Raw genomic sequence first — 22,349 nt, forward strand, 5'->3', positions numbered from 1 at the left:
AAAAGCTCAAGCGTTTTCAGGCAGCTGGGTTGGGGACTGTGAACGACAGGGAGAGGCCAGGGCTGATGTCTGCTGCTCGCAGGCATTCATTGAACTCGTAGTGAGCATGTGTGAAGCCCCAGTCAGTCACTGATGAAGACAGAAGAATCACTAGCGCGAGAATTGTTCGTTGGCCATGTCTAGAGATATTGACTATTTGCAGAACGTTTTAAGATTCCATTATCTCGTTTGGGGAGAAGTCTGCCCAAAAGGGTGTTGCAGATAAGGAAGCCGAGATTCAGAGGGCCCGGGCTTGGAGGGTGGGGGGCTCTGGTCCCGCTCCCTGGTTACCCGGGCGACCCGCCGGCAGTCACGTGGTGCGGGCGCCTGCGGAGATGCCCAAAGGGCATGCGCACGCGGCTTCGGGAGCCGGGCGGCGGGTCACGTGTCGCCGCTTTGCACCAGGTGGCGGCCGCCCCTCCAGACTCCGTGGTCACATGACCGGCTCTTGGCCATCATGGCGGCGGCCGTGGTGCAGCGTCGGGGCTGAGCGACAGCGAGTGTGGGGGGCGCCTACTCGGGGTGAGGGGTGGCCTCCGCCTGGAGGGCGGGTGGAAGGGTCTGTTCCTCCCGAAGCCGCTCCTTTCCCCGCCGTCGCCTGATCCCACCCATCCCCTCCGCGCGGTGTGTCCGCCGGGACGGGGAGGCAGGACGGGGCCCGGGCTCCACCCCAGCCGTGCTCCGTGCGTCGGGCCGAGCGCCTCCCGGTCTCCGCGCGCACCTCCCTCTCCTGCGTTCCCTCCATCCTCCTTTCTCCAGCCTCCTCCCCTCGCAGGTAGGATCGTCGGTGGGACCGGAGCGCGGGCGGGCGCGGCCCCCCGGGACCATGTCTGGGTCCGACACCGCGCCCTTCCTCAGCCAGGCGGATGACACGGACGACACGCCGGCCCCCGGCACCCCGGGCTTCCCGGGGACCCCGGGGAACCTTAAGTCTAAGGGCCCGGAGGTCCCGGACCCCGAGGGGCTGCAGCGCATCACGGGCTTGTCCGCGGGCCATTCGGCTCTCATTGTGGCCGTGCTGTGCTACATCAACCTCCTCAACTACATGGACCGCTTCACCGTGGCTGGTACTGATTTCTGGGAGGATGTCAGAGGCGGGGAAGGCAGCGGGGGTCCCCACGGCGGGGCTGCCTCGCGGAGCCCATACGAGTCTTCTTCCCAGGCGTCCTTCCCGACATCGAGCAGTTCTTCGCCATCGGAGACAGCAGCTCCGGCCTCATCCAGACGGGTGAGTGGAGGCCCCTCCTGGGCGCGCAGCAGCCCTTCTTCCTTTCCCACCCAAGTGGGGGCCCCAGGCTGGCGTGTCTGGGGCCTCACTGATGGACGTGCAGGGGCCAGAGCTAGGGGACGAGGTGGCCGTGATTCTTCTCTGGCGTCCGTGCTGTTCAGTGGGACACCTACCTCGATGAAAGAGGGAGTCAGTTTGGTGTGATGGTTAAGGCCGACCTGGGCTTAAATCTCAGCTTTCTGCTCACGCACAGGGTGATGGTTGGCAAGGCTGACGCCTCGCTCAGCCTCACTTTCCTTGTTGGTGAGATGGAACTACTAGTCATAACCCAGATCATCTCCTAAGGCTGATGTGAGGAGCCAATGGGATAATGTGAGGTGTGCAGTGGGGTGCTGAGACACGGCAGACACCCCATAACTAATGGCAGAAGAGGGTGTCTAGAATGGGGCCTGGTGAGCTTCACTTATTCAAAACTTTGGGATTTGAGAGAGAGGCAAAGACAAGGCCAAATCCTCTTTCCCTTTCTTCCCTCCTTCATTAATTTCGTGAACATTTCTGAGCACCTACTATGTACCAGGCCCTGGAGGAAGCGGTGATAACATCCACAGAACTTAACCGAGACCTTGTATGCCCCGTGTTTTTTTTTTTTTTTTAAATTTTTAATGATTTTTTTTTATTGTTTTATTGGGGAATATTGGCAAACTGTGTGTTTCTCCAGGGCCCATCAGCTCCAAGTCATTGTCCTTCAATCTAGTTGTGGAGGACGCAGCTCAGCTCCAAGTCCAGTTGCCATTTTCAATCTTTGGTTGCAGGAGGCACAGCCCACAATCTCATGCAGGAAACGAACTGGCAACCTTGTTGCTGAGAGCTCCTGCTCTAACCAGCTGAGCCATCTGGTCCTGCCATGCCCAGTGTCTTTTAATCCTTCCTTCAGCCAAGGAATAGGTGTTCTTAATTTACAGAGGAAGTATTAAGTGGGTGCAAAAATAATTGCGGTTGAACAGGTTAAAAAGAATGGCAAAAACCACAATTACTTTTGCACCAACCTAATAGTTTGCATTAATTACATTTTTGTAAAGTAACGGAGGCTTGGAGGAGAGTTAAGACTTGCCCAGAGTCACACAACAAGTTAGAGGCAGAAGAGGGGTCTGAAGCCACGTGTTCTTTGCTCCAATTCGGGCCAGTAAGGAACTGGAAGTATTTAAGGCAAAGTCGAGAGAAATGAGAATGGGATCGCAGGCCAAACTCTAAAGAGTTGTTGAGTTAGAGATGAAGCAAGTCGTCTTCAGCAGCCACATTCACTTCTTTCAGTCAACACTTGTTTATTGAGCAGCTATTTTGTGCTTAGGCCCCGTGTTAAATGATGGAAACACAGGGATGGCCAGTACAGACGAGATCCTTGTCTTCATGGCATGTGAAGGGACAACAGTCCATCAAAACCTACACTGATAAGGAGATTATTTTCCATAGGAATCAGTGTTGGATAGAAGAAAACAGTGAATATGGTAGGAAGAGGCTGCAGGTGTGAAAGGGGTCTGAGCTGGAACCCGAAGGAGCTAAGCTCAGTGAAGCTCAGGGAAAAGGAGAGAATGTTCCAGATAGAACAGCAGGTGCCAGAAACCCTAAGGAGATATTAAGCTTGGCCATTTGGGCCACTGGGGTGCAAAGAACAGAAAGGATGAGCGTGAAGGTGGTGAGGTGGGGGGGGGGGGCGGTTAGATCAGACAGCGCGTTGTGGGCCATGGTGTGGAGTTTGGGTTTTGTTCTGGGCTGGATGGGAGAAAGTGATGTGTCAGCCGGGCCATCATTCTACAGTGGAAGGTTTGAAAGACATCAAGGATGGGGCTGGACTCCCCCTGGGGCAGGAAGCTCTGATAGTTTCAGGGCTGGGAGTTATTCCTGCCCCACTCACCCTCCCTGGGGTCTGGGGGTGGGTAGGGGGACGGGGGCTGGACCGTGACTCTCTGCTTCCCTCGCCCAGTGTTCATCTCCAGTTACATGGTGTTGGCACCTGTGTTTGGCTACTTGGGGGACAGGTACAATCGGAAGTATCTCATGTGCGGGGGCATTGCCTTCTGGTCCCTGGTGACACTGGGGTCGTCCTTCATCCCCAGAGAGGTGAGGCCCCACGATGGCTCCTGCTTCCCCCCACAATCTCCCGTCATTGCAGACTGGGTCTGGGGAACTTCCGCAGTTTCCCTGGTCCAGCTACATTACACCCCCTGCTTGCCTGAACTAATCTGCCCACCTGTCTGTCCTCTCCCGCTTTTTCCAGAACCATCCCCTCTCCCCCTTGTTCGTGGACCCCTTTCACTCAATACCTAAACACTCATGTTTATTTCCCTGCCATGGAATAGACCTCACCTGGACCGTCTTCTTTCCCTCTTCCCCTTTCCTAGTCAGACTTCCTGAAAGGGCCCCTTGAGCAAGCGCTGGTCTGGGTGAAGGGGCAGCCGGGGAGAGGCCCTCACTCGGCCTGCACTTCCTCTCCACTCTCCCCCTGAGCGCTGCCTGCTGACCTGCCCCCACCACTCCAGCGCCAAAGTCAATAGTCACCTCTCGCTTGCCAAATATACCCCTACTGCCTCTTCTCTCTATGTCTCCTGGGAGCCTCTGGCTCTGTTGACCCACTTCTTCCTTCCGGAAACTCTCTTCTAACTCCTGTGCTGCCACTCTTCTGGTTTTCCTCCTGCCTCCCTGGCTGTTACTTCTTTGCTCCTTTGAAATCTCCTCTGTCCGTTGTCACTCTCTCCCCGTAACTCTGTCCTCAGCCCCGGGCACTGCACGCTCTGCTTCTGGTGTCTTTGGTAGACAAATAACACCCCCATCTAAGATCATGACTCACGGCTGGGGTGTCTTGGGTGGGGTGGGCAAGATAGAAATTAAGATTTATTTTGTCCTCCCTGGGCACAAGGTAATGAACAGACCTTTTATCATCCAGTCCTCACAATAGTTATGTGAAGTTGTTATTATCCGCCTTTTGCAGATGAGGAAACTGAGGCTCAGAGAGGTTAAGTTCCTTTCCCAAACTCACAGCTAGTAAGTAGTGGAGCCAGGATTCAAGCTCAGGTCTGTCTGATTCTAAAACCCTGGCCTCTCCCGCCATCCCTGCCGCCTGTCCAGAGCTGGCTGGTGAGGCGGGCTGGGAGGCTGGCTGCAGGGCGGGTACCACGTCCCCCTGTCTCCTTCCCCAGCGATTCTGGCTGCTCCTCCTGACCCGGGGCCTGGTGGGGGTCGGGGAGGCCAGTTACTCCACCATCGCACCCACCCTCATCGCCGACCTCTTCGTGGCAGACCAGCGGAGTCGCATGCTGAGCGTGTTCTACTTCGCCATCCCTGTGGGCAGGTGCGTGGGCCTCGGGCCTGCCCGGTGGGCAGTCAGAAGAGCTTGGCACTGGGCAGGACTGACCGGCTGTCCCCTCTCTTTTCCCACCCCTCCCCGCCAGTGGTCTGGGTTATATCGCAGGCTCCAAAGTGAAGGACATGGCTGGAGATTGGCACTGGGCTCTGAGGGTGAGTCTGTTCTCCACCTGGGGGTAGGTACCTCTCGGCACCTCTTTTCAAAACAGTGTTTCCTCTGCCAAGCCTGTGGAAAGCCTCGCTTCCCTTCCCACAAAACCATGTGCCAGACAGAGCTCTTGGCTGCAGGTGACAGAAACGCATTGTGAAAGTGTAAGCCCCCACGTAGGACAGGGCTGGCTGTCATAATGGAAAGTCCCAGGGTGAGCTTCAGGTACAGCTTGATCCAGGACTCCCACCGTCACAGGAACTGGGTAATCCTTGTCTTAGCTCCCCTTTCCTCTGTGTTCACTTCATTCTCGAGTGAGAGAAAGCTCCACACGTTTATCTCCTCAGTTAGAGACTTAAGGCACCCTGGGTCCTTGCGTAGGAGTCCTGGATAGTATCCGGTTAGATGAGCATGGGTCACGTGTCTGCCACTGAATTGGTCACTGAGGCTGGACAAGTCTGGGTTCCGAGCCCCGTTTGAACCACATGGATTGAGAGAAGCGGGGGGAGTGGTTTCCCAGAAGAAAATCAGGGTGCTGTTACCAAAGAGGGAGCAGTTAAGCATGCAGAAGTGGGGGTGGCCCTAGTGGCCATTGCTCCTCCCCCCAGGTGCAGGCCAGCTTCCTTGAGCCAGCATTAGCCCAGGTGTGTGAGGTCTTGGGGCCTGAGGTGCCTTTACACACCCTCCCTTTCTCCCAGCCCCACAGGTGAGGGTGTCCGCCCGTGCTCGGCCTGAAGCCCACTCTTTCCCCAGGTGACACCAGGTCTGGGAGTGGTGGCTGTACTGCTGCTATTCCTGGTGGTACGGGAGCCGCCGAGGGGAGCTGTGGAGCGCCACTCAGACTCCCCACCCCTGCACCCAACCTCGTGGTGGGCAGACCTGAGAGCTCTGGCCAGAAAGTGAGTTTAATTCCATCGCAGCCCAAGCTGGCCCTCCCTGGGGCCAGGAATGCAGTCACTACTGCCCCCTGTGGCAGCTGCAGGAACTACAGGCCCAGACCTTGGGACCCAGGGCGGCCTCCACCCCCAGTGCCCTGACCTGACTAAAATACACCAGGAGGGGAGAACGGAGTCCCCTCCTCTGACACCTCGGTGGACTCTGACATCCTCCCTTTCAACGATCTGTGCAGCCCCAGTTTCATCCTGTCTTCCCTTGGCTTCACGGCTGTGGCCTTTGTCACGGGCTCCCTGGCTCTTTGGGCTCCTGCATTCTTGCTGCGTTCCCGTGTGGTCTTGGGGGAGACCCCACCCTGCCTTCCTGGAGACTCCTGCTCGTCCTCTGACAGGTACCCAGCTGGGGACTGGGCTGGGTGGCCTGCAGGTGGCAGGAGATGGAGGGGACAGAGGACAATCCAGGCTCAGACAGGGAGAGTCTGAATCCCAGCTCCACTCGCTACTTCCTCTCAGCGTCCTGGTTGGGAAACAGCTGGCGGGAGCTTGGTGACCTGTGGGCTGCGGTGCCTGGGTTGTGTGGGCGACCGGGGTGGACCATCCTCCTCTCCAGGCTGTTGGGGTGAGGCGGGGAGGCGTTGCAGGCAGATGGACTAGCCCGTGTGCCCCCGCCTCCCCCAGCCTCGTCTTTGGGCTCATCACCTGCCTGACGGGGGTCCTGGGTGTGTCCCTGGGGGTGGAGATCAGCCGTCGCCTCCGCCGCTGCAACCCCCGGGCTGACCCACTGGTCTGCGCGGCCGGCCTCCTGGGCTCTGCACCCTTCCTCTTCCTGTCTGTCGCCTGTGCCCGCGGCAGCATCGTAGCCACTTACGTGAGTAGCCAGCAGGTGTCCAGAGGGGTGTTGGGGGTTCAGGGTGGAGGAATGGGGCGCTGGGGCAGGACTGGGCTCAGCCAGCCCCGTGGTTCAGAACCAGCTTGGAGCAGGAGGGCCTGGTTCTGAATCAGCTCTTGCCCTTCCCAGCTGTGTGGCGTGGGCCGAGTGACTTAACATCTCTGTGCTCAGGTTCATGATGTGTAAATGGGAAGAATAGCTCTGTCTCATGGGGGTATTGTGAGGATTAAACGGGTTAGTAGATGGGCCTCCACGTGTTTGCTCTTCTTGTGATGAGATCATCCCCGCTCCCCCACACCACCCTCTGGTCCCCCAGATTTTCATCTTTATTGGGGAGACACTGCTGTCCATGAACTGGGCCATCGTGGCTGATATTCTACTGGTGAGTAGGTGGGCCGGTCCAGCATTGGGCCCGATGCTGGTGGGTGCAGGGAGTGGAGGCCTCACTTGCCTTGAATTGTGGCCTTTGTCCGTTCCGCGAGCCCCCGCCCCACACTGGCTTCTGAGTCCAGCCTCAGGTGGGCCTGTAGTCCCGGCCTGCCCTGCCCTCCCCCATCACACCTGTGACCTCAGCCTCGGCGGAGCCTTGACCCCTTCCTTGCCTGCTGTCTCCTGCCCTCCTCCCAGTACGTGGTCATCCCTACGAGGCGCTCCACGGCCGAGGCTTTCCAGATCGTGCTGTCCCACCTGCTGGGGGACGCTGGGAGCCCCTACCTCATTGGCCTGGTGAGCACTGCTCCTTCACTGGGCCTGGTGGGGGTTGGGGCACCCTGCCTTCCTGGCACCGGCCGGTGGTCAGTGGCCTGAGCCTGGGCTGAACCGGAAGGTTTGGCCCCAGTGAGGGATCCGGGTCTTCCATGCCAGGCAGCCGTCACCTTGGGTCCTCCGCTAGACGGGAAGGATTTTGTCTTTGCAGGTTTCCACAGGGCGGCCGGGGTCCTCTCCCCGGAGGTTCCAGGTCCCCCTTTCATTCTCTGGAGTTTGAGCCTCCCTCTTCCCGCTGCCCTCCCCGTGACCCTGCTGGCTTTCCTCCTCGTCTCCCCACAGATGTCCGACCGCCTCCGCCGGAGCTGGCCCCCTTCCTTCTTGTCCGAGTTCCGGGCCCTGCAGTTCTCCCTCATGCTCTGCGCCTTCGTGGGGGCCCTGGGCGGAGCCGCCTTCCTGGGCACTGCCATCTTCATTGAGGGCGACCGCCGGCAGGCCCAGCTGCACGTGCAGGGTCAGTCGGGCCCCCCTCCCCTTGCCCTAGGTCACAGTTCTGCCTGCTTGTTTGGTCATCCGCCAGCCCATCTGTGGCCTAGCCCACGTCCCTGGCACCTCACACCCCAGCTCTCCCCTCATCCAGCTTCGGGTCTGCCTGGCCCACAGGCTGACGTCCCGCCGTGCCCACAGCTCCGGGGCCCCAGGCGTTTCCCACTGTCTGTCCCACAGTGGCTTTGTGTCTGTCTGTCCAGCCAACCCTGGCTCTGACCCCTCCCCCACCAGGTCTGTTGCGCGAGGCAGGCCCGGAAGATGACCGCATTGTGGTGCCCCAGCGAGGCCGTTCCACCCGGGTCCCCGTGTCCAGCGTGCTCATCTGAAGGGCTGTCCCTCGCCTACCTGCACACCAAACACAGCAGGCCTCGGGCCCACCCCCGGAGGTGCCCGGGCCCAAACCCCCGACTTGGCCCCGCTTCCAGGAGGGGCACTGGGCCGTGTTCCCGCTCCCATACACTACATGGATGGCCAAGGGGGGGGCGTTGTGAGTCCAGGAGGGGACACCTCTCCCCTGGAGCAGCCCCAGGGGCTCGGTGCTATTTGTAACTGAATAAAATTTGTAGCCAGTCCCCAACTGCCTGCTTGAGTCTCTGTGGGTGCTGGTGACCTCCTATCTCAGGACTGTATGGGATGCCCCCTCTCCAGCCCTGGGGGGCTGTTGGGTCAGTTGTGTGGGGCTTCTGGGCTGGTGAACCGGAGGGTGGCGTGAGCTGGCTCCGTGTGACTATGAGTCACGCCCCTGCTTCCCGAGAGCCCGCCCCTTGGCCGGCTGGCTCGGGCGATGGGGTGGGCACTGCCCCGTGCCCCTCCGAATTCCCGGTGCCAGCCTCCCTCCGTGCTGCGTCCGTGGCTGGCCTGCAGCTGTCTCATTCTCTCCCACTGGTACGTCCTGGAGGCCAGCAGCCCCTTTTTGAGGACCTGGGGGTGGCTCCTCAGGTCTCCTCCCCCCAGTCCCCACTGGCTGGGTGGGGGTGGGAAGGGGGTGGGTGCAGCCGGCTGAGGAGCCCGATGATTTCCTGCCCTCACCCGGTGCTCACCACAGCTTCCTGCCGCAGGCAGGCGGGCAGGCGCGGAGGAGAGGCAGGCGCGGAGCCGGGGGGCAGGTAGGCCTGGGCGCGGGGTCCACACCAGTGGCTGGTGCCCCAGACTCCAGCCTAGGCCCTGGCCTGACCACCCTGGGATCCAGGGTCTTCCAGAGCCAGCGCTGACCCCCACTCAGCCCAGTGAGGCAAGGGGATCCGGGGAGCCCTCGAGGAGGGTGCGGCTGCCCCCTCATCAGGCTCCTAGCCGGGTGTGCTGGGCCCGGCACCCCTGCTAGCTCAGCTCTGCCCCTGCTGGAGCTCTGCCCTGGAGGGCGTTCGGCCAGCAGCCAGGCCTGGTCCCAGCTCTCCTGCAGATGGAGGCGGCCGTCCTGCTCTCCTTGGTGCTGGGCCCCCTGCTGCTGCCTCTCTTGGCTGTGCTGCTGATGGCACTCTGTGTGCGTTGCCGAGAACTGCCAGGTGAGTGGGCGCTGGCAGGGGGACCAGAGGCTCGGAGGGACCCACAGGGGTCCTCGCCCCCCTGCCCGATCCCTCACGCCATCGTGAAGTGTCCCGAACTCTGTCCTGCACATGGACATGGAGAGCCCCAGACTCCATCATCCCGTCCCCAGTCACCCCCTCTTCCTGCCTCACTGGCCCTCTCTTCCGCAGACTCATATGACAGTGTACCGTCGGATAGGTGAGTCTGCCCTTGGCCCCTAACACCCACTGCCAGGCTGGGCCTGGGCCTGGGGCCTCTCCCGGCCCCTTACCGAGCTCTGTCTTTCCTGCCAGTTTGACCCCAAGTAGCATCATGATCAAACGGCCTCGTGAGTACATGGAGGGTCCCTTCCTTCTGGGGTAGGGAAGAGAGTGCCCTGGCGTGTGAGTGCCCTGACATGTGAGCAAGTGTGTGCCTGACCTAAGCTGGGGTGGGGAGGGAGATGGGTGCCCCCAGACCTGGCCGGGGTACAGAAATTTCAGGGTGTTAGTGTGCCCTTCGGGGCCTCGACGGCGGGAGGGGCATGATGTCCAGAGTCATTCCTTCAGCTTGATCCTGTGTCCTCAGCCACGCTCGCCCCCTGGCCACCAGCCACTTCTTACCCACCTGTTACGTCCTATCCACCCCTGAGCCAGCCAGACCTACTCCCCATCCCGTAAGTGGCCCCTTCTCCTTCAACCCCCTCTCTCTACCGCTCAGCTCCTTGGGTTGGGACCCCTTCTCTTTTGCAAACCCCGTTGCCCCAGAGCCCCAACCTAGGCATGACCTCTTACTTTTGACTCCCAGGAGATCCCCACAGCCCCCAGGGGGTTCCCACCGCATGCCATCTTCCCGGCAGGACTCAGATGGCGGTACGTGTGGAGCGGGGCCCAGGGCCTGGGGCTGGGCACACGAGAGGCCCTGCCTCAGCTGACTCAGTCTCCCTCTCGCTCCCTCTCTCTGCAGCCAACAGTGTGGCAAGCTATGAAAACGAGGGTGCGTCAGGGACCCTCGGTGCCCTGGCTGGGGGCGGGGGGCCTGCCCCAGGCTCTGCTGACCTCTGTGTCATTACCACAGAGCCCGTCTGTGAGGATGACGATGAAGACGAGGACGAGGAAGATTATCACAACGAGGGCTACTTGTGAGTGGTCAGGAGGGGGGAGGGGGCCGAGCCCCGGTCTTTGCTCACTCGCCCCTTGACTTCCCCTCAGGGAGGTGCTTCCTGATACGGCCCCGGCCACTGGCACCGCTGTCCCAGCAGCTCCGGTGCCCAGCAACCCCGGCCTCCGAGACAGCGCCTTCTCCAGTGAGTCCCACTGTGACCGCCCCCCACCTCTCGGTGCCAGCCCCTCCACGCTCTCCTCTCCGGTTGTTTCTTTGGAGCTTGGACCCCTCTGCGTTCTCTCTTCTCTCTATACAATTGCCATCCTTCAGAGAGAGCACTTCCTGCTCCAATCTTCTGATTTTCCTACCTGTTCTCTCCTCTTTCCTATCGCTCTGGCTTTTTTTGTTTTCCTTTTATTGTCTGCGAGATTTCCTTGACTTTATTCTTCTTTCAGGGCTATTCCTTGACTCTCTTTTTTTATTTTGTGTCGCGGCTCTGAAAACTCTTTGTCGATCCCCAAATGTTCCTTTTTCATAGCTTCCTGTTCTTGTTTCATGGGGGTGGGGGGGCAAAGTCATCTTGTAAATCTCGAAGGGAATTGATTATAGGCTGTCTTTGTTGTTTTTGTTGTTTTGGAACTTTTCTGCTTCCTGCATTGTCTGTTTCCTTTGAGCTGTTTTTCTTCCTTCGTTTTGGTCTCATCCTGCCTGTGAAAAGCTTTCTTCAGTGTCTGTTACTCTCCTCTCTCTATATACGTGCCCCTCACTTCTACACCCTGGCTTCATTTGCCATCCAGATTCTCAACTTGTCGCCTCTTTTCCTGAGCTCCAGACCCTTTGTCCAAGTATTTCCGTTCATTCATTCACTCATTCATTCGTGGTGTTTACTGGGTACCTCTCATAGAAGAGCCAAGGAGGCAGAGTCATGATAAAAGAACTGATATTATTGAGAGCCTAATCCATGCCCTACTAAGAGTTTTACGTGTATTAGCATATTAAACCTCAATTCCCAGGAGCTGTTGAGCCTGGGCCTTCCCCTCCTGTACCTTGGTTGTCCCCTCTGGATGGCGGTAGGGTTTATTTATTTAACAGAGGCTTGGTAGCACTTACTGCTTAATACTTAACACTTCATATTCACTGCTTTAGTCCTCACACCACCACGATGAGATGCGTACTGTGTCTCATCCCATTTTACAGATGAGAAAACCGAGGCCCAGAGAGCTTGCGTAGCTTGTCTGAGGTTGCGTGGTTAGTTAGTGCTGGAGCTGGATTTGAACCTGGGTGGTCCCCGTTCTCACAGAGAAACAAGATACTATCAATGGTCATAGATCCTAGGAAGGGACTAAGGCAGAGGTGTGGGGGTGAGGGGCAGGGCAGGCCTGGCTGAGGAAGAGGGGCCAGTTGGGCCGGTGGCATCGCTGACTTCGCCCAGCCCTGGGTGTCGTCGCCCCCACCACACATGGCACCCAACCCCACTGCTCCGAGCTGCTCTTTGTCCCTATTCCCCAACCTGGGGCACTGCTGGGGTCTGTTGCCCCTTCTCTTCCACAACTGCATTCCCTCTGATCAGTTCTGGTCAAGTTGCCCAATTCTCTCCATGGCCACGGCCTCTGCCCTCGTCGTGGCCACTGGCGTCGCTGGTCTGGAGCCCCCTGTCTGGGTGTCTGTGCGGGAGTCTTGAGTGGCTGTGGTTGGGTGTCTGCACTCGGGGGCTCTGGGTAACAGCACTGAGAGCTCTGATGGTTTCCTATAGTGGAGTCGGGGGAAGATTATGTGAACTATCCTGAGAGTGAGGGGAGTGCACAAGCATCTCTAGGTGAGTGGCCTGTATCCCAAGGTGCCCTTAGGGTACACCTTCCCTCCCTCCCTCCTTCCCCTGCCCCTCCCCTGGCCACCCCAGCCCCACTCTCAGTGTGGTCCGGCCCACAACCTTCTGTGGCCTCCTCACCTCCTGCTCTCTCACCCGCGGTGTGGTGTCCCTCCTTCTGACCTGTCCTCGCAGATGGGAGCCGGGAGTACGTGAACGTGTCCCAGGAACTGCAGCCCACGTCAAGGACCAAGACTGGTGTGTGCTGGGGGAGGGGCAGAAGCTGGGGAGCTCCCTGAGTGGGGGGTTGGTTTGCGAGCTGAAGACCAACTCCCCTCCCCCCGCAGCTGCCTTGAGTTCCCAGGAGGCAGAGGATGAGGAAGAAGAGGCTGCTCCAGATTACGAGAACCTGTAGGAGCTGCTCTGAGGACCTGGTGAGAGGCCCTGCCCTGCCCAGGACAGCCCAGCCCTGCCCTGCCCTGCCCTGGGCCTGCGGGCTCCTGACCCTCCCTCCACGACCCCTCCCTACCATCTCTAGCCTATCCTCCCTGACTCTGGGGACACCTCTCCCCCCACTACACATACCTCCTGACCCCATAACCGCTCCCTGTCTCCCTACCCTCTTGTGTTCCAGCATGAGGCAAGCCTGCCCAGGAACCAGCCTTGCCTGGGAGTCCTGAGCTGGGCAGCAAGCGGTGCCTCTGGGGGCCCACTTGGCACCCTGCCCTGGCTCCAACCTAACAACCTGAGAACTTTCCCCCTAACTTATTGTTACTTTGGGGTCCAGTCTGTGTACCCCCAACACTCTGCACCTTCTGACACAGCCTGAGAATGAACTGCCCTGGCCCCAGCCCTACTCTGTAATAGAATAAAGGCTGGTGTGGTCTGTAGTGCTTTTGGCTTTGGAGGAAGGCAGGCTGTGGTCAGAGCCTGAGGGCAGGCGTGAGTGTGTGTGTGTGTGTGTGTATGTGTGTCCATCCTCCATGGGGACTCCATGCTCCTGAGGGGCTGAGTGATGGCCAGGATATGTCACCTTCTGAGTGAGGCAAGTCTGACCCAGGCGGGCACTTCTGGGGCCCAGACGCCTTTCCTCCCGAGGAGATGATGGCTGTGCTGATGGGAGATGAGGGCAGGGCAGGGCGTGGGGCTGGAGGCACTGGGTGGCATCCAGACCCTTCCCTGCTGGCCCCCAGTGTCTCTCTTTAAAACGAGGGCGAGGGCCTTGTAGGACTTTCTGAGATCTTGCCTTACGTGGTTCTCAACAAAAACAGAACCTAAAACGTGTCTGAGCAACTGAAAAAGGGAATGAATGCTCAGACTCGTATGCCGACGGCTCACCTGGATGGTTTACCAAAACGCAGCTTCGGACTCCGTCGCGTCTGGGACGGGGCCCGAGATCCTGCATTTCCAAGGAGCTCCTAAGTGGTTCTGAGGCTGCTTGGACCGAGCAGGGGCTGGTGGGTCCCCAGGGCACTGTGATTGGCTCCGCTGTGGGCACGTGGCCGAGCCTGGGCCAATGAGGACCAGCCGTGGGACTCGGCCAGGAAGTATAGGAAAGGAGAAGCTTTTTGTGTTGATGGCAAGTTGTTAAGCTGCAAAGACGAAGTCCTAGAGCCCCTGCCCGAGAATGAAGGCAACGTGGAGGACACAGTGGCCCAGAGATGGGCAGGGCCAGCTTCCTGATGGCGTCAGAACCCTTGGATCCGGTCCTGCCTGAAGCAAGACACCCCTTAGACTTCCCAGTTCCGTGGCCCAATAAATTACCATTTTCTCCCACTGGCTTGCCTGGAGTTTCTGTCTCCTACAACCAAAGGAGTCGTGAGTGGTAACGTTGTTGGGGTCCCCGCGGCCTCCAAAGGTAACAGTAATGGCTTCTCTTTATCGATCGCTTTTCTCACTCAGTCATCCCTCCTCTATTGTGGGTTCCTGTAGGTCTCCTCATTTCACAGGGGAGGAAACACACGCTCGGAGGGGAGAAAGGATTTGACCGAGGGGCAAATCTGGGATGCGCTCTGTGGCTTTTGGCCCCCAGAGTTACAGCTGCCAGCCTCCTGCTCTGGGGGTTGTTGAATGTGCCTGCGGCCCCAAATGGGGCGGCTCATGAGAGGCTTGATTGGAGAAGGGAAGGAGGGAGATCCGGGGAAGCGGTTTGGACAGACTGGATATCAACAGGTGAAGTTACATCATTGTATCTGGGAGACACAGGAAAGGGCAGAGGCCCCTAGGCACCTGGTCTAGTGGACAGAAACCGTTTACCAACAAGGTATGTTGGCACGACCCCCTTGGAGAACAATCTGGCAACACCAGTAAATCGAAGGTGGTGTTTCCCTTTACTTAGCACCGTCCTGGGTATAAACCTGACCAACTAGCCTAGGGGCTCGGGGGGCCGGTACAAGGGGCTCAGGGCAGCAGTGTGATGGCCGGCCGCTGGAAACAGCCTCGGGAGAACCGACACTTACCCCTGACGGACCCAGCAGCGGATAAGAACGAATGCATATTTGCCGTCATCTGGGGTAAATATACCAACAGAATGTGGAGTGGAAAAAGGAGAACAAGTTGTTTTATTTACATGAAACTAAAACCATGAGGAAAAGAGATATGTTGTTCAGGGATGTGTGTGTGTGTGTGCAAGGATTTCAGGATAGGCAATGGGGTGAGGGACCCCCAAATTCAGGGCACAGTTGACCGCGGGGCAGTGAGCGAAGGAGTTCAGAAAGCCTCAGTGGTCCGTGTAGCGTCTTATGTTTAAGCAGGGTTGGGCACACAAGTGTTTGATAATATGATTCTCTTAAGTGTTTGCGTATCTGAATGATTTCATAATAAGAAGAGAGAGCAGGGCTCAAAGAGGGCACGGAAGGGGGTGGGCGGGAGGGTCGGGCAGCTTTAGGGGATGGTGAACAGTAGGCTGAGAGTCACAGGGCTGTCTGGGCCAAGCGGGTGAGTTGCATACAGCGCTCCAGGGCTTAGGAGCAGCACGTGCAAAGGTCCTGGGGTGGAAACCGTGAGGCTGTTGGAGTAATCCACATGAGAAACGGTGGTAGGCTAGCAGACGTGGCAGAGGCAACTCAGAGAGGTAGAATGAGGCAACGGTTGGGATGTGGTGACAGGTTGGCCATGAGCTGTGCGGCACAGGGAAGCCCAGGGTGACCCTGGTTCCTTGCTTTGGTGGGTGGGTCGGGGACATTCTGGGAGGAACCAGGCACCTTCCCACGTGTGTTTCTTGGACCAGGGATAGGATATGGCCTTGCTCCCACCAGCTAATCGTCAGGCTGGACAGACAGACAGTCAATGCATCGGGAGGTAAGGGGCTGGGGCTGGGGTTTCTTAGCACAGAGGGAGTTGCCAGGGAGAATCCCTGTAGATGGAAACTGGGGAGCAGAAACAGCTTTTTCCTTGAAGTCGGTTGTTGGAAGAAACGTAGATTTAGCGATAAGTGAATATTTTCCAGAATTGCTGGGGGAGACGTCTGGGTGATTCTACAAGCCATCAGAGGGTAACAGTTCTCATGACTTGGTTTCTCTCAGAAGCAGTCCTCGAGACAGGGTCTTAGCGCACGTAGTTTCTTTGGGAGATGATTCCAGAAGACCCTGGCAGGGGAGTGGAGGAGCGAGACAGGCAAGATAGGCAGCCAACAAAGCATGCATCACAGAGCCAGGTACCACTGTGGGTCTCGAGGGCACCATCCTGCCAGGGCAGCTGGGAGGCAGCAAGGAGTGGTGGGTGTGAGCCCTCCTGCCTGGGGAGGGACCTGGGGTACTTATACCTCCCCTCCCTGGGGGACTTATACCTCCAGTGGAGGGCTGCTCTCAGGGGTGTCAATTGTTCAGCTTTTCAGGCCTGCCACTTATCTGGGCACAGAGGGCTCCCATGGCCAGAGCAAGCCCTGAGCAAAGCAAGGCAGGCGCTGGCAGCCTTGCAGGCTGGTGCACAGTGAACCGTGAGGAGGGCCTGCCATCAAGGTATTGCGTGCGGCAGGAGTGCTGGCTGTTGGTGGCGCGTGGTGTGGTTTTTCCCCAGCATGCATTGCGTGGCTCATGAGTCCTGGGAGAAGCTTCTTAAGAAAGAATCCTGCAGTCGGCAATTTGGAAGAAGCCGCATTCTCCAATACCCGTTTGCAGAGTCGAAATGCACATGCATCAGTTGATGGCTCTGAGAGAAACCCTGTGGTAAATATCTTTGCGTTTCCTAAATTGATTTGACTTCCTTGAAAAACAATGGTATTATAGCATTTTGCAGGCCACCTTTGAACATCTTTAGAGGGTATCTTTTGCTTTTGCCTTGCCAGCATGGTTCCTCCTCCTTCCAGTGATGCCTTTGGATGTTGGCGAGGCAGGAAGTTCCAGACTTGCCTGTTTTGCTCCCCCTCCACTTTATCTAACTGCCTCCTCAGAGACCCCTGGGTTTTACGGCAGGTAACCCACCGGTCCCGGGCACGCGGGTCTGCCCACACAGCTTCCCCAGTGTCCTGCTTCCTCTGCAGGCCCCACAGGGACATCTCTCTGGGCTTTTCTCAACTCTTCTTTATGTGTTGGTATTATTGGTCTTGGAACTGACGAGACTGCGTTTGGTGGCAATACTGCGTTTCCCCGAAAATAAGACCTAACCGTACCATCAGCTCTAATGTGTCTTTTGGAGCAAAAATTAATATAAGACCCGGTCTTATTTGAATATAAGACCGGGAATATAATATAATATATTATAATATAATATAATATAATATAATATAATATAATATAATATGATATGATATGATATAATATGATATAATATAATAAATATGATATAATATAATAAATATGATATAATATAATAAATATGATATAATATAATAAATATGATATAATATAATTAATATAATATAATATAATATAAAATACCGGGTCTTATATTAATTTTTGCTCCAAAAGACGCATTAGAGCTGATTATCTGGCTAGGTCTTATTTTCGGGGAAACACGGTGCATGTCAGGAGGCTTAAATTTTAATCTCAACCCTGCTGTTAGATTTCTGGACGTTGGGGACAGTTGGGGATGTTGGACTTAAATTTGGAAACCTTCTTATTCTGGGATCCCTAGCCTCAAAATGTATCCCTGAAAACAAAAGAGTAGGAGCCCTTGTTGCTGAGAAGGTGAAACGTTCAGGAATGGCTGGAGTCAGGCCTAACTGTTATCGCCACCTCTACTTTCTCTATGGCCTCCATTTTCAGAGTCTGTCCCTGTGTGGTCATGCAAAGGGTCTAGCAGCTCCAGGGACCATGTCCCATCCTGCGGACGAAGTGCCCCTGAGTCTCCAGCAAAAGCCCTAAACTTACTCTAGGTGCCCTAGCTTGGGACACATGACATTGTGAACCAGTCACGGGCTGGCAGAATGCCACGTGCTGATTGATGGAAGCCTATGTCATACACTTTACCCCCAACTCAATGGGACTGGAAACAGGGAAGGCACCCCCAGAAAATTGGGGCTATTGCTGATAGAAGGGAGGATGGCTATTGAGGTGCATTTGTTCCACTTATTGTGTGCCACACTCGCAATTTTATTGAGTCTCATACACTCCGGTCTATCAGGTATGAGGAACCCCTTTTGTAAAAAAGGAAACTGGCTCAGAGAGGTTAAGCGATTTGCTTAAGGTCACAGAGCAAATTCCAAAGTTACATATAGAAATGCAACCTACTTTGGGGTGGGGGTAGGGAGGCTATGTACTGGTTAAAAGTTGGTGCTGTGGGGAAGGAAGAAACTCTTGTCTACCCTCCAGGTTCTGTCGGCTGGTCTGATCATCAAATAGACGCGAGATTAGCGAGAGAAAATAACCAGATTGCATATATATATGGGTGTGGGAACCCCACATACATGAGAGAGTCGGAGACCCCACATGCAGGAGAGGTTCAGAGGCAGAAAGGGAGCATGAAAATATAAGACATCCTGAGCTAGGGGTGGGGTAAGGTGTGTGGGGGCTGGAAAGGGTCACTGCAGGATGGTAAGAAGAGCAGAAGCTCAGTGATCAGTAGTTTGTCCTGCCCTGTAGACAGGTCAGCAGCGGTCATCTCTGCTCATCCCTTATCATGGGCAAGGCCCCTAATTCAAGTTCTTCCAGGTAGTTAAGGGAGGGGCAGAGTTTCTCTTGAGCTTGAAGCTGAAGTTGCCTTTCGCTCAAAGCAGTCCGCACACCACAGAGGCCCATGTTGGGGTGACTCGTTCTGAACCCCACAGTGCAAAAGGAGAAAACAAAAAGGCAAACCCAAAGAGAAGTTCTCCGGAGAACAAAGTTTCCTTTGCGTAAGTGGGGGATAAGGCTCTCTGTGTTCTGGTACCCCTCCCCAGGGAAAATGTGGGCCTGAACTCCGGGGGTCACCACGTGAAGGGCACCCGTGGGAGAAGGCAGCATGGAGCTGAGCATGCTGGCAGGGGAGGTGGGGGTGGCGGAGGGAGGGCGGGGAGGATGGGTCCTGAGATGGGGGCTGAGCGCCTGGATCCATTCTCTCCTGACACTGGCTCCACCCTTGAACTCCTCAGTCACACGCTTGCTCGCTCATCAACAGCCTTCCTTGACTTGGCTCAGCTCCAGCTGGCGCCTCGTTTGCATGAAAGCGCCCTGAGTCATTTAGACAGGATGCTGTAGAGTGCTGACCTTCAATGAGACCCACCTTCAGGCCTCACATATGCCACGCGGGGTGCCACACACTGCACAGACGCCTGTTTCATCTCATTATCCCCTCCTTTTTTTTTTTTAAATTTATTGGGGTGACAATTGTTGGTAAAATTACATAGATTTCAGGCGTACAATCCTGTATTCCATCATCTATAAATCCCATTGTGTGTTCACCACCCAGAGTCAGTTCTCCTTCCATCACCATATATTTGTCATTATCCCCCTTTTACCAAGGAGGAAGCTGAGGCTCAGAGAAGGCCTGTGGTCAGACCGAGGGATCCGTGGTGCCCTCTCCCTGAGCCCCCAGGCAGCCCCTGCTCCGCGTGCCCCCTTCCGTGCCCCTTAGTCCCACCTCAGGCCTCTCCGTGCACCGTTTAGCTAGCTGGGCGACGGAGGCCGGCTCTGGGGCTGTGAGCAGCTCCACGCTGGGCCTACGTTGAGGCCCTCTTGCCAAAGACACAGGCCTGTGTGAGACCGAGGCGGGGGACGCTTGGAGCATCTGTGGTCCCGTGGGCAAGGAGGGCCCCTGGAGAAAAGGGTCGGGTGTAGGGTCTGTGGTCTCGTCCCGGGGGCCCCTCCTGCCGACAAGCGCAGGTCCCTGGACCTGTCTGCCCCTGCATGCACCTGGGTGGGCCTCTGAGCATTTCTCACCCTCTGCACCTGTCCCTCAGGCTCACCAATTTTCTGCTTCCGGGCCCCCCCTCCAACACCTCACACCCCAAGCCCTGGCTCTGGCCCCCTCTCTCCCTGTCCCACTTGCTGCTTTCTGTTTTTGCCTCAGTCTTAGGCTCTCGGCCTCTCTCTCCTGTCTCCTTTTGTCTCTGTAACCGGTCCCCTTTGTGACGCCTTCTCTGTTTGTCTCAATCTGTTTCTCACTCTCTGTCTTGGAAGCTCTCTCTCTCCTCTGTCTCGCTGTCTCTTTGTCTCGATCTTGGATCTCTCTCTCTCTCTCTCTCTCTCTCTCTCTCTCTCTCTCTCTCTCTCTCTCTCGTTCTCTGTCTCCCTCCTCCTCTCCCTGCCCCTCCCTCCCCACATCCTGAGTTGTCTTTGGGGAACCGGAAATTTGGGGGATCAGAGAGATACTGGGAGGCTCAGCTGCTGTCGCCTAAAGATAATGTGTGGGGGGTGGTGGTGGGGCGCTGGGGTTGGATGGGGGTGGGGGGAGCCCAGAATCCACTGCGTCTTCCTCCCAGCCCCGGCACCCGCAGATAGACAGAGGAATTATGTCACCTCCTTGGGTCACAGTCCCACCCTCTGCGGACGGTGCCTGATGAATCAAATCCAGCAGCCGGGCCAGAGCAGGGCTCAGTAAGACCTAGTGAACGAGGGGCTGGAGGGCACCTGCCGGGGCATCTGAGGGTGAGGCTGGCTGGGGCTGCTGGAGGGCTGAGAGGGGGACCCCGGCTGCTCTCGAGCTCGTCCCCTCCTCTCCCCACCCCTCAGTGGTCCCATCTGCACCATGGCTGACAGCACCTGTTGTGTGACAGGTCCTGTCTGCAGGTCACTGTTTCAATCCTCACAACACCCCTCTCAGGGGGCTACTGTTGTTAACGCTATGTGACAGATGGGGAAACTGAGGCACAGAGAAACTCAGTGGCCTGCCGAAAGTCCCACAGCTAGGAACCTTCGACCTTACGGGACTTTGACGGAATCAGACTGGTTATTGGCGAGGTCTGGCTGGGCCGTATACGTGCCCATTTTTCCTCTCAATTCTGGTCCTGGTTACAGAGAAAGGCTCTTTTGGGTGCTGCTACGTAATGCCTTTAGACACTTGCTAACCTCCCTTTTTACACACGGGGAGGACACCTCAAATGTAGTGCCCTGAGCAGGCAGCTCTATGGAATTTAATCTTTGTTTTGAGTTTGCTGGATCGGTTTCTTAGGGTTTCCTTTTACTTAGGGCAAGCAACACTGGTGTTCCATTAAGGAGTGTGACGTGTGGTTGCCTTTTGAATGAACTTAAGTTTAAAAAGAAAACTGATAAAAAAATGGGGTGCAGGCAGTTATGGATATGGTTAAGATCTTGAATGTCAATTCAGAGTTAAATTTTAGGAAACCCAAAACCAGCTGGAGACTGAGAGCCCGTTTCTGGCTCTGCCATGTCTCTCCCAGTCTGGCAGAGCCGCCCAATTGCCTGCCTGAGACCACACAGCCAGCCAGTGGCAGCCATTGCAGGGGCTGTAGTGATGATTGTGGTGGCACCGTCGCCTGGGAGACCGTTCTGCTCCTTCAGAGCTGCTGGTAGCGCGCAACAGAAACCAACGGAACTGTGCAATTCATTGGAGGGGAAGCCAGGCCCAGAGGATCATGGGAGAGGGCTGAAGCAGGCTTGGAAAACCAGCAGGAAGTGAAGGGATAGTCCTGCAGAGCAGATGGCTGCTGCAGCTGTGCCCAGACACTCCCAGCCCGGCCAGCAGGCCACTGGGTTGACCCCCAGTTGTCCCTTCCTCTTTGGTCACCTGCACCATGCCCTTGGCCCAGCCCAGTTTCCACACCCACTCCCAGGCTGCCTCGTGGTTGAGGCAAGAGTTTTCCCCGTATGGGAAGTAGGGCCCAGGCCCTCCAGGGCCCCACAATTGCAGCTTCTCCTACGCAGTGAGGGCCGTGGCCTATGGAACCCTCCTTCTCCCAGGCCTCCCCACCCCTGACTGGGGAGCCAAGTGCCCCTCCCCATAGACCCAACTCCTGCTCTGCCCCAGACTTGCTTGGAGCCCCTCCCCACTCTGGCGCTCAGTACACCCATTGGCTGACTGGTACTCCCCCCACCCATGGGCCCAAGCAGGTCACTGGATTTAAAATCCCTCCAAAGAGCTAATTCGGGGATTCAGCAGGCATTGTATGTATTGAGGCAAATAGGAGATTTTGACGGGTGTCTGTTGACCCAGCTATTCTCTAGGACAAAACAATTTATTGTTGTAATTTATTTTTTATCGTAAAAGATAATGATACATTTGAATTCACAAACAAGTTTATGCTGATACAAGACTGCTTTTGATCTGTTTCACGTACATGGGACCGCTGTCAGGATTTCAGTCATCCACCCCACCCTGGCTTCCTGAATCCGTCAGGCTGGGCTTTCTGCTCCTGGGGACCCCAGACAGGCCAGGTTCGTTTCTGCCTCCAGGTCTTTGGATGTGACATGACGTTCCCTCCACCTGGAGCTCTTCTCCCAGGTCCTCACAGGGCCCACTGCTGTCATCTGGATGTCTGATGAAAGGCCCCCCCCAAAGGCCCTCCCTGGCGGCTCCTGTCCCCTTTCCTGTGACCTTGGCTCCTGCCATCTCATTGACTTGGTGTCACAATGCTGATCTTTTTATGCGTTTGGTGTTTATCGTCTGTCACTCTCTAGATTTGAGCTCCCTGTGCACTTGTCACTCCGGGGCCTCGCATAGAGATTGGTGTAGAGTCGGTGCTTGGTAAATACTGTTGAATGAATGAATGAAAAGAGAACTTAGGACAAGCATGGAAGCCACTAAGGGAC

The 22,349-nt window shown here is 56.6% G+C and overlaps 2 protein-coding genes across 4 annotated transcripts; both read left to right on the forward strand.

The window, feature by feature from the left end:
* Positions 1-427: 427 nt before the first annotated feature.
* SPNS1 (SPNS lysolipid transporter 1, lysophospholipid) lies at positions 428-8,388 on the forward strand. 2 transcript variants are annotated; one of them, XM_033101882.1, is made up of 13 exons: positions 428-561; positions 815-1,106; positions 1,202-1,267; positions 3,249-3,385; positions 4,462-4,613; positions 4,714-4,780; positions 5,529-5,674; positions 5,905-6,060; positions 6,347-6,536; positions 6,874-6,939; positions 7,185-7,283; positions 7,605-7,776; positions 8,043-8,388. In XM_033101882.1, the coding sequence occupies exons 2-13, from the start codon at positions 866-868 to the stop codon at positions 8,135-8,137; spliced, it is 1,587 nt and encodes a 528-aa protein (XP_032957773.1). In that variant the 5' UTR covers positions 428-561; positions 815-865; the 3' UTR covers positions 8,138-8,388. The 2 variants fall into 2 exon arrangements, with proteins under 2 accessions (XP_032957773.1, XP_032957774.1); XM_033101883.1 differs by having other exon boundaries at positions 485-561; positions 799-1,106; positions 8,043-8,381.
* A 182-nt stretch (positions 8,389-8,570) lies between these two features.
* LAT (linker for activation of T cells) lies at positions 8,571-13,148 on the forward strand. Of its 2 annotated transcripts, XM_033101040.1 has the most exons (13): positions 8,571-8,696; positions 8,870-9,313; positions 9,506-9,533; positions 9,629-9,663; positions 9,903-9,990; positions 10,122-10,186; positions 10,281-10,310; positions 10,392-10,455; positions 10,526-10,620; positions 12,172-12,234; positions 12,421-12,483; positions 12,573-12,659; positions 12,860-13,148. In XM_033101040.1, the coding sequence occupies exons 2-12, from the start codon at positions 9,211-9,213 to the stop codon at positions 12,638-12,640; spliced, it is 702 nt and encodes a 233-aa protein (XP_032956931.1). In that variant the 5' UTR covers positions 8,571-8,696; positions 8,870-9,210; the 3' UTR covers positions 12,641-12,659; positions 12,860-13,148. The 2 variants fall into 2 exon arrangements, with proteins under 2 accessions (XP_032956931.1, XP_032956930.1); XM_033101039.1 differs by having other exon boundaries at positions 10,281-10,455.
* The last annotated feature ends 9,201 nt before the right edge of the window (positions 13,149-22,349 follow it).

Source organism: Rhinolophus ferrumequinum (genome assembly GCF_004115265.2).
Source record: "Rhinolophus ferrumequinum isolate MPI-CBG mRhiFer1 chromosome 15 unlocalized genomic scaffold, mRhiFer1_v1.p scaffold_54_arrow_ctg1_1, whole genome shotgun sequence".
Lineage (NCBI taxonomy): Eukaryota > Metazoa > Chordata > Mammalia > Chiroptera > Rhinolophidae > Rhinolophus > Rhinolophus ferrumequinum.